Source organism: Sinohyriopsis cumingii, chromosome 15 (genome assembly GCF_028554795.1).
Source record: "Sinohyriopsis cumingii isolate HCF-2022 chromosome 15, ASM2855479v2, whole genome shotgun sequence".
Classification (NCBI taxonomy): domain Eukaryota; kingdom Metazoa; phylum Mollusca; class Bivalvia; order Unionida; family Unionidae; genus Sinohyriopsis; species Sinohyriopsis cumingii.
In genome coordinates, this window is record NC_142975.1 from 123,195,256 (window position 1) to 123,207,279 (window position 12,024).

Consider the following 12,024-nt stretch of genomic DNA (forward strand, 5'->3'; position numbering starts at 1 on the left):
ATTATGACGCCATCACAGTCGAAACATACTATTATATTGTACTTTTAAACCTTAATATATGTATCACATTGACGTCATTTGTTATGCAAGTAATTTCAGAAAATAATACAAGTGAACGCGCTTGTTTAGTTGAAGCAATCTGCCTTCTGTCATTGTTTTGTCTCGTTACAATTGGTTGGTGCTGATTACATTAGAGAGTGTGCGTAATCGATCATGACAGTAACCACGTAAAGCGTCAAAACCGTGTTAAATTGTTAGGACCTGCCTCAGGGCACAAAAGACGCTCTCCGTATGACATAGCAACCTTCAGGAAATTTTGATTGGCTGCGTCCATGTTTACCCGCTTAATATATTCTCTTCAAAATCTATGATCAGTATTCCTCAGCCCGGTCTTGTAGCACGCACATATTGGGACCGAAGCTGACTGTGACAAAACGAGTTGAATGCCCTTTTGAATCGAATTTTGATGGAGTGAAGATTCATTTTAACTTAAAGAAAACCCATTTGTTTGAAAGTGGATTAAAGTAAAGGTTTATTTTACACGAGTAAAATTTCAAAGAGAGGTAAGTACCCTATCCGACCGATAGCTGAAGTACATTTATATAAGTTATCTATTGATATCTATCTTTAAATTGCATTAGATAAAAATTTGGTTACTAAAATGATCGTTACTCAGCCGTAAACTTGAAAAAAAACAAACATTCTAATCATCAAAAGAAACATCAAGTTCAGTCTTTAAATATCTAAGGTCACCAAGTGCAGAACTGGATATCTATTCCGAAATGTCGACAACATTTGATTGCAATTTGAAATGGAGTGTTATGTTTAAAATAAGATTAAAGTTAAAAAGGTGATGTAAAATGTATCCTTTCTTGAAATGTAAAGCAATAATAAATTGGCAAGCTACAAGTTTGAAAAAGGTTACTATACATTGTTCATGCATTGTTTGGTTGGTACATGCGACTAAAAGGGAAGGAATGTATGTCTGAGATTAATTCTTAACTTTCTTTTATCAGAATGGTCTGGTTGTTCTCTCTCCCTGTGATCATGTTCAGCCTGGTTCCGTATGTCAAAGCAACAGTTGAGCAAACAGACGTCCCTGAAGAACTAACATGGAACTTTCACGTAGCACAGAAAAAAACGTCCATGTCGAACACACCGGCCAGTGCCATTCAGTCATGGTGTACAAACGTATATAAATGGCAGTATGATAGCATTGTTCATGGTGGTAGAAACGCTTCTACTGGGACAAGACAACTAGTAAATTATCTTTCTAATCAAGTGAATCTTTCTGTCCGTCGTACTGGCCTCGTCAAGCGCCAAGTCGCTCCCAGTGGACCAAAGAGAAGGCGAAAGGAGATCCGAATGATGTCTGAAAAAGAACTTGATCTTTACTTCCGGGCCGTCAGAGCAGCTAAAGCGAACACGGTAACAACAGTAATAATAATAATAATAATAATAATAATAATAATAATAATAATAATAATAGTAGTAGTAATAATAATAATAGTAATAATAATAATAGTAATAATACTAATGCTAATACTAATAATAATAATAATAATGGATATGATAATGATTCAAGCTGATAGTACTAGTACATCTACCAAAGAGAAGGCGAAAGGAGATCCGAATGATGTCTGAAAAAGAACTTGATCTTTACTTCCGGGCCGTCAGAGCAGCTAAAGCGAACACGGTAACAACAGTAATAATAATAATAATAATAATAATAATAATAGTAGTAGTAGTAGTAATAATAATAGTAATAATAATAATAGTAATAATACTAATGCTAATACTAATAATAATAATAATAATGGATATGATAATGATTCAAGCTGATAGTACTAGTACATCTACAACTACAACTACCTACGCGGCAGCTACAAGTATTGATATTCGTAACTCTAATGATGCAGTATAGCTAATAATAAAGCTAATAATAATAATAATAATAATAATAATAACAATAAGAAGAACAAGAAGAAGAACAAGAAGAAGAAAAAGAATAACAACAACAACGATGATATGATAATGATTCAAGCTGGTAGTACTAGTACATCTACAACTACAACTAGCTCCACGGCTGCTACAGTTATTGATATTACCAACTCTTCTGCTGCACTAATAATAATAATAATAATAATAATACCTTCAGCAATATGACGAAGAATAAAGAGAAGAAATATAAGCAGAAGAAGAATGTAATGTGTGAAGTTTTAGATTACCCTCATTTTTCGAGATACCTCAAGAGTGTAATTTCCATAGACTTTATAATCTATCCGAATGGCAGTTTCATAAAATCCTAAACCGGATCATACCATTTACCATTCGTTGACATTGTTTTTGCTTTTTTTCAGACCACAGCACCAAACGTTTACGAGGCACTGGCAGAATTTCATACCGGAATTACATCCATCTCAGCTCATGGAGGATGCAACTTTTTCGGCTGGCACAGAGTATATCTATTAATGTAATGATTTTAAATATTTAATTTTATTGTTCATGACTGAATATCAATTGGTTTTAATTCATCTATCTTCATAAGTATATTCATTTAAATGTGTTGACTCTAATTCATTCCACTTGATCATCTTTCTATAGGATGCATGTTAATTCAACTTGTTTTCTTTAAATTTTGTTTTCTGCCGTTTTCTGCTTTACCTGTGTGAATAAGACACAACGAAACCTTGAAATCCGTACTGTGATACATATTTATCTTTCTTTTAATTAGGTATGAAAATATGCTGAGGGATCAAAGCCCCGAGTTTGCAGAAGTGACAATCCCCTATTGGGATTCGCGTCTAGAGGCAAGGATGGATCAACCAACCAGTACCGTTTTATTTACTGACCGTCTTCTAGGTACAGGATCCGGTGAAGCGTCCGGCGGAATTCTGGGAAGTGGATGGCCAACCTCTGCTGGTCCGCTTGTGAGGAATATCGGGACCGATGGGCCTCCTATGACCGATGAAGCGATTGTTAACGTAACCAGGATGACCAGAATGAGAGAAATCTGTGGGGCCGACTCAAGTATAGAGAGTGATTTAGAGTTTCATCACAATGGAATCCACAGATGGATTGACGGTCAGATGGCCATGTTACAGACGTCTGCATTAGACCCGGCTTTCTGGAGTCACCACACTTTTATTGACTTTGTATGGGAGGCATTCCGAATGAATTCTCAGAGAAATGGAGTGAATATTGAGACGGACTACCCCGAGAATCCAACCACTATGGGGGCTGCAGAACTGCACGCACCGGATGCGGCACTCGGATTCGCTGAGTTGACAGTGGTAGATGGATTGAGTAATACATTCACTGCTGAAATCTACGAGTATGATCCTCCACCGACCTGCAGCGTACAGAACCCAGACTGTGGGTCTAAATATCTCAAATGTGTTGTTTTAAGCAATAATGCTCACTGCGTATCCAGAACGCTTGCTGAAGTAATCCAGTGGGAAAATGACCAAACGAGGCACACCACAGTTGCTCCTACATCGCCCACCAGACCATCTACATTATCGCCTTCCGTTTGTTCAACCCCAACCATATCTGCTCTTTATTCCGAACACGACACGCCTTATCAAAACCACTATTGTCTGAATGGAAAGAGTGACATTCGTCAGTGGGTATACATTGCAGTGAAGGTCATCTACCGAAGACCTCCGGAATATACAAGCTATGGGTCCTACCCCATCTACAACGGTAAATCCAGCAGGACAAACGATATTTATGCCCCCGGAGCCTACACCCAAGTGTATCAGTACTTAAAGAACGGGCAACCAGCTAAATATGATAAATGTGCAGAGGGAGACAAGAGGATCTCGTCCGTCTACATCAAATCTATTGGTCTTAATTATGACGGAATATATAAAGAGTACGCCATCGTTGATCGTCGTATAGCTATTACAGAATCCACGGCTTACATTGCAGTGAAGAACCCAGCCATGGAAAGCACGTTAGCCCTTCTTCAAGCTACCGACTCCTGTGGCAGAGTGTGTAGACCTGTTTGCAAAGCGCCAAATTCGAATATATACCGTCCCTGCAGTGGAGCTGTCCGGCTTACGTCCGCCTTCCCAAGACATTACGGTACTGACTTCGGAAATGCTGTTATGGACGTCTGGGATTTCATATCTGATAAGACCTGTCCTCAGTTTAACACCGAACACATTGTAATTGCCTTTAACTGCGATTTCCAGACAGACTGGTTCTGGCCAGCCAAACAACCACCAGTGCAACAGTCTGTTCCAACAGGACATGTAATTCATAAACCTGGAAAAGTACCCAGAACCGTAGCGAGACAAGCCCTCAGTGTAGAAACCGGTTCAATCCACAAAAAGGACAATGGTGTACCTGGTAAGTAAATGTTTCTTGCTGCCATGGTCATGAACTTTTCTCATGTTTTAAATAAAGTATATATATATATATATATATATATATATATATATATATATATATATATATATATATATATATATATATATATATATATATATATATATATATATGTATATATTCAGGGCTAAATTTAGCACCGAACCATAAAATTTCCAAGCTTTGAAATTTATAAATATTTATCAAAGTGAATGCATTATCCGAAGACAAATTTGTCATAATATAAGTTATTTGGACAAACCTCGATATGCAGATGGATCTATGAACATGGAATGTATAACGGACATCCACATACCATACTATTGTTATCTTGATATTGCATATAAATATAATCGAATCCCTTCTAATCTCTAACGTCTTCTCGTTACACACCTGAGGAATCGGAAAGGGACATGAAGAACAAATATTACCACTGTTCTTGATATGTCCTGAACTTTTATTACTTTAGAAGAGACGCAAGAGTGAATTGTATCGCTTTTCTTAAGGATATTAACATCTTTAAACGTGCTTAACTTTAATCCTTTAACTTTTCTCTTAACTCGGTAACACTAAAATACATGTGTTTATTAAATTCGTCTTGTGGTCCGTTTATGTTACATTTTTTATTTTGCAACCAAAGTTATATTGTTAGGGTATCATCTACTGAAATTATAAAGTCATTAACTATGCCACATTTACTGTATCATGCATGTCTCTCTGTCATATTTACTGCCACGTATTTTTACGCGTGCTAAGGTTGAGGATAAAACAAACAAATTTGATAATGACGTGTCAATAAATATTGTGAAAATGAGAAACAGAGAGATAAATAAGACGAAACTTAGACAATCAAAGTTAGGAAGAATAAGAACGTGTCTATTTTTATTCAACAGGTTGCGATCTAGGGTACGGATGTGTTGTTAACAAACCTTGTGCAGTTCTAAGCGAAGAAGGGAAAGACACCGCATTGTGCTCCACTCTGCAGTATCAATGCACGAATTCATGCCATTTGTATGCAAGGTGTTGGTACGGGAAATTGCACGTGCAGCAATGTAATCGTGGTACACGCTATGACCCATCGAACCTGAAGTGCGTGCCAGGAGTGTGTGATTACAGTCGTTCATCGATGGGATCGCCTAATGCACGACTTGTGTGAAAATCAAGATGACATCATGCCTTCTTGGAGAAGGAAAGAATGAACACCAGGACATATGAGTGTTTGAGTGTTTGAGTGATAAATCTTGAGTTCAGATATAATATTTTCATTATATTTATTAGTGACACGTCCAATCATGGTTTCTTGGAGAATGATTCAGAAACATGGAAGTGATTTTTTTTTTATTCCACGCCTTTTTTCATGTCAACAGGAATTGACCTGATACCTATATTTTCTCTTTCTGTTTTAAAGTGCGTTTAGTACAATATGTTTTCATACGATAATATTTTTTTAATTAATATCTTGTACCTGAGTGAAATACTGCAGTCTTAACTGGTTGTTTTGGTTACCTTTTCAAGTAACTTGATGTTTGCTGCAAGAATTCCTAATGCAATATATTTTATCAGTACTTTTACCGATGGAGAATTGCTTTAATGCATTATTTTAGTTGTTTTAATCTCAGTGAAATGCTGTCTGAGATTCACTATGAAATAAATATTGTACAGGCCACGTTATATAAACCATGTCGTGGAAAAGTGTTCAGTGCCGAATATTGCACAGGCAAAGCTGGAAATCATCTCGTGAAGATGTGTAATGTCAGATATCGTACAGTTCACGCTGTAAACCAAGTCGTGAAGAAAGTGTGAAATGCCAGCTATCGTACGGTTCACGCTGTAACCAAGTCGTGGAGAAAGTGTGAAATGTCAGAAATAGTACAGTTCACGCTGTAAACCAAGTCGTGGAGAAAGTGTGAAATGTCAGATATCGTACAGTTCACGCTGTAAACCAAGACGTGGAGAAAGTGTGAAATGTCAGATATCGTACAGTTCACGCTGTAGACCAAGTCGTGGAAAAAGTGTGAAATTACGAGCAACTTTAAAAATTTAGAATGAAGATTTTCAGCATGTAGGACTTTTTGTTGACTCGATTTTGATTAAGAAACTTGATCCAAATCTATCATTTAATTTTGGTAAAAAATCGACTTAAATTTCATATGTATACCCAAGTTATTAGGTTATATGTGCATGAAAAAATAGGACCTTCGAAAATCCGTGGTATAACAGCGTTTGTGTGAATGGTCTTTATAATACTTTTTATATAATTTTTGTATATGAAAAAAAATCAATTTCGTTTATTGTAATTGCGTGCAATATTTCATGATTCAGAGTGCAATATGAAATAAATTTATCTTTTCTACACACATTTTCATTAGTCAAAACTAATATATTTTAGGTGTTTCTGATGATTTGTTCCTTCTAAGTTATATATATATATATATATATATATATATATATATATATATATATATATATATATATATATATATATATATATATATATATATGTGTGTGTGTGTGTGTGTGTGTGTATATATATATATATATATATATATATATATATATATATATATATACACACACACACACACACACACACACACACACACATTTGTACATGCAGATTTGTTTTGACTTTTGTTATATTAGTATTGGTTTATGTAATTGATGTTAACCTTGTACAATCTTTAATAATTACACGTATACTTTTGTTTTTATGTGCAGGGCCATAATATAATCTAGCTGTTAGATTATTGTGTTGCACTGGATAAATAAAGCAGATTATTATTATTATTATTATTATTATTATTATTATTATTATTATTGTTGTTGTTGTTATTGTTGCTGTTGTTGTTCAAAATGAAGAAGACCCCTCCCCAACAAAACCCCCCAAGATAAAAAGAAAACCACATCTATAGTGGAAATCGGAGTAACTGAGTCTGTGCAAAAAAAAAAGTGCTACACCCATACAAAATAATCTTGCCAAGAAAAGATAAAAAATGTAAGTTGTGTCACTCACATATCATACAATATGCAAGGTGTTGTTTGGTTCCCTGTATATGTATAGTTATCAACGAACTTATGACTGCCATCTAACAGGTTGTCATTAGGGGCCAAATTAAGCAACTTAATCAGTTGTTATTTCGTTTTTCAATAATCTAGATCACTTCAAGACTATATCAAACACTATAAATAAGACACAAGGCACTCAAATAGTTTCAAGGTACGAAGTATTGATTCGTGAATAAATGTGCGGAAAATTCTTATATAGTCACATCATTAAGAAAAAAGCATCCCCTCCTAGAAAAGAAGTATGTTTTTTTTATTTTAAATTTATTTTAACCTGGATATTGTGGTATTTTCTCTCCTCTCCGCTGAAGATACCATCAATTAAGGACCGTTATATTAGCTTACCTTAAGGTGCATTGTGCTCTATATGCAGGTTCCAATTAACGATGTTAAGAAACAAAGATCATTACGTCTTTCTTCAACATGACGAAAAACAGATTTTCAGTGTTCGTCTTCAACATATCGTAGTATAAAGCGAATACAGGAAGGAAAAAAACTCTGATTGTATGGTAATTGTTCTCTTGTCAGTTTATTGCAACTTTCAGCAAACTGATATTCTATACACGCTGGCCAGTATATTTAAAAGAGGAAGATCTCTAGAAAAAACCGGGAGAAAACAATGACTCAAGTGAAGCTACATACATACACACACATCAATACATACATACATAGATACATACATACATACATGTACTTACGTGCGTGCGTGCGTGCGTACATACATACATGCATGCATGCATGTATACACACACACACAGACATACATATATGCATGCATGCATGCATACACACACAGAGACATACATGCATGCATGCATGCATACACACACACAGAGACATACATACATACATACATACATACATACATACATACATACATACATACATACATACATACATATATACATACATACATATATACATACATGCATACATACATACATGCATACATACATACATGCATACATACATACATACATACATACATGCATACATACACACATACATACATACATACATACATACATACATACATACATACATACATACATACATACATGCATGCATGCATCCATACATACATGCATACATACATACATACATACATTGATATATATATATATATATATATATATATATATATATATATATATATATATATATATATATATATATATATATATATAATGTTATGCATATTTGATTTAATTTATATTTGGTTTAATTTAATTGTCCGTTTGTAAGTTTTAAATTTTGTTATTTATTTCATTACATGTTAAAGTAATGTAATTTTATGTACTGGAATTTGATATTTTCCAGAAATTGAGTTTAGTCCTAAATACCTACTGCTGACCTAGCTCCTGACCTTGATTCGAAATCAGTAACAGTTCGAGTAGACAACTTCTTTTTTTAAAATATTCTTAATGTGTGCTTTATAGGGTGGAATCGAGGCTGACTGGGACTACGTGACTTTAGACGTAAATAGCTTCTACAACGTTCTAAAAATTCTGGTTTTACCGGAGGGTTGACCCTCATCCGGGAATTTGTTTTGCGTCTCAAGTTAATGTATAACCTTTGTCTATAGAGGATGTAGTCAGTCGGGCGTTTTAACTTCGACACTGAAAGGTGTTTTGTTGTGACCAGTTGAGTTACATTTTAATTTTTATTCAAATTATTTGGATTCTGAAAGATTATATTTTTCCTGGAAATATTTGAGTGCTCATACAGAATTCTTGGACAAAGAAATTTCTTTGAAATTTTATTCGGAAATTCAAACACCAGAATATTTTCAGTGGCTCAACAAAGAACTGTAGACACAGCCGTACTATACAGGTTAAAACATACGTCATCTCCTTAGATTTTGGATTTTCGTCGGGACTCAAACTCAAATTCACTAGAACATTATATAACTCAGACTAATAATTTTTAATTAGTGTATTGTTCTTGGATTATTTTTTGATTTGATTCTTAAAACCGTGAGTTATGTTCCTCATTTTTACATTGTTTTTCCAGGGGAATAAATTTTTTGTCAAATTTTACAAAGCTTGTTGACTTCACTTTTTCTTTGTTACTGTTTATGAGAGCCTAAACACGTAACAATACATACGTCATGAAGATTAAACAAATTTGTAAAACCGATACATATTTGTTGTTTTTCCAAGGTTTTTAATTACTATTTACATACATCACATATGCCACATGCACCACATGTATAATATATCACATGTGTAGGCGTGCACTCGTTACATACAAAATACATTATACAAAGAAATACTTATGTCATATAAAAATATCGATGTGCGCAAAGGCCCACAACTGTGAGATGTACACAGTCTGCGAGTAATACAATCAATTGTCATGGTAAAATAAATGTCGTCCAATGCAGTATTACAAGGCTGTAAATGTAAGTTATTCAGTGACACATAATGATATATATTTTCTAACACAAGTGAGAGTAAACAGTGGTATGATTGGAAAGAGGAAATGATTAGGCGATTGAACAAAGGATGAAAAACAATATGCACAGGTGAAATGTAAGGAGGTAGGTATGGTATATCAGTTGTTATAGTTTTTAAAGGCTGGTAGCATTTTGTTATTCGAAATTTTTCGAGGAGCAGAATAGTCCAATGTGGCACCATATGTCAATGAAATGAACGAGGTTGATCCGGGAGTTGTCTGTCCTGTGTGTGTGTGTGTGTGTGTGTGTGTGTGCGCGCGCGTGCGTAATGTAGATTTTTAAAAAAAATTCAGTCATATCGCTACGATGTCTGCAGTGTGACAGTTTATAGTGATGTCTAGCACTGGGGGCATCATGCCGCACGCATGTAGCATGATGTCCCACCCAGTTACATTATCCTGACACCAGGCCGTCAAGTCAGAACACTATCCTCTTAATGCTGAACGCCTAGCATTTTTTATAAGTCTCTGGCATGACTCGGCCTGGGTTGGAACCTGCGACGTCTCGCATCCGACGCGGTCGCTCTAACCATTTGGCCACCGGAGCGGTCGGGAAAGATGAAAGATGAAGATGGAAGGGTCTTACAAGTTACAATTTACTTATGGTACTACAAACGAATGCTTTTGCTCCAAATGTATATTAAGTAGATATTAAGAGGCGAAGGTCCTCGAATACAGGATCAGGTAACCTAGCCTACTTTGAACACCTCCAAATCTGAGGAAAGTGCAGAAAATTGTAAAAATTTTGGTTTGCTTTTTCAGCCATTTAATAACTATATCTTGTAGTGGGAACACAAGTTTGCATTCAAAGAATGGATGATCTACAGCTTCAATACCTGCATAATTTGGATTTGGTAATTCGTTTCCAAAGCATATTATAATTTAGGGCGATATGTCATGAATAGCTTTAGAACGCACATCTCTGGTGATGGGGTCTATGCATTTATGATGCAGGTTGTTACCAATGTACGGGAAATATAGGTACATATAGTCTTAAAATCTTGGATTGTAAAAGAAAGTTCTTAAGTTGTAAATGGTATATTATCTTAGTATGGGCTTGTCCGAAAACAAAAGATTGGATCTTTTCGGGAAATTCCTCCAGCACTTATGTATTTTTCGTAAAATTTGGGTACGTACAATGTATGTGTGTAGTTATTTGAGTCTAAAGTGGGGTTGAAAGATTTTACCAAAGTCTCATCGTTGAGTTTTTGTTTTGATGAGCTGTATACGAAGGGGTTTTATTTTTTGAATCCAAAAAGAGCAATAATTAAACCATCTGCTGCGAAGGAGTTCACACTCACGCCTCTGGCAACGGTTTCAAATTTATAAATCAACAAAAATGCAAATATGTTTCTATTGATTAAAATGTTATAATGTTTAGGAAGGTCCATCGCGGTAGCAGTGTTCCAAATTGGACTGCAGGCTAGAAGGTTAACCATATGAGTTTTGGAAACAAGGGATAAGTTACTACTTTTCTAAAGTAATAGAGTATTTTCAAGTTTATTATAGTGTTTCTTCCAGTGTTCATCAGGGATTAAGTCATTGCCAAAAAGAAAACCTACGAATTTTTGTTTATCAATCCATGGAACGCCGAAATGGTGATCACTACGACTACGCCATTTTCCTATGAAGATACCTTTTAATTTGATATAATTTATCTTTGCCCCAGATGCCTTCTCATACATGAGTGTCCATAATAAATATCGTTCGATTGATTTGGCTGTGCAACAGAATCCCGTGATATCGTTCGATTGATTTGGCCGTGCAAGAGAATCCCATGATATCGTCCGTGTGAAGGGATATTTTACAGGTCTTTGCTGTACCTTGTACTTGGGATACCTATGATTTCTTGGTCGCTACGAATTTTGGCTGCGAAAGGTTCATATCCTAATGCGTATAAAAAAGGGGGCGGGATTGTTTACTGCAACCCTGATGTACTCCTTTTAAAATTGGAAGCGGATTTATAGTAACATTATTTACCATGACAGTGTAGGAAATAGATGCCCATTTAATAAAATCGGAATAAAACCCGAAAGATTCTAAAAGTTTTCTACATGAAATTGTAGTTGTCCGAACTGAAGGGGTTTTCTTAGTCTAAACACGTAAATGCGCATGACAGATATTTCTGTT

General features: G+C 35.2%; 1 protein-coding gene across 1 annotated transcript; it reads left to right on the top strand.

Annotated features, from left to right (window-relative positions):
- The first annotated feature begins 1,611 nt into the window (after positions 1-1,611).
- Positions 1,612-6,631, top strand: LOC149782652 (uncharacterized). Its single transcript, XM_089934147.1, has 4 exons — positions 1,612-1,696; positions 2,361-2,473; positions 2,735-4,356; positions 5,268-6,631. Exons 1-4 carry the CDS (start codon positions 1,634-1,636, stop codon positions 5,528-5,530), a joined length of 2,061 nt encoding a protein of 686 aa, XP_089790273.1. The 5' UTR covers positions 1,612-1,633; the 3' UTR covers positions 5,531-6,631.
- The last annotated feature ends 5,393 nt before the right edge of the window (positions 6,632-12,024 follow it).

Excerpts from the sequence above, each read along its gene's own strand:
- LOC149782652 (XM_089934147.1), top strand. The coding sequence starts at position 1,634 with ATGATGTCTGAAAAAGAACTTGATCTTTACTTCCGGGCCGTCAGAGCA. Across the intron at positions 2,474-2,734 it reads CACAGAGTATATCTATTAAT|GTATGAAAATATGCTGAGGG; the intron begins GTAATGATTTTA and ends TCTTTTAATTAG. Across the intron at positions 4,357-5,267 it reads AAAGGACAATGGTGTACCTG|GTTGCGATCTAGGGTACGGA; the intron begins GTAAGTAAATGT and ends TTTATTCAACAG.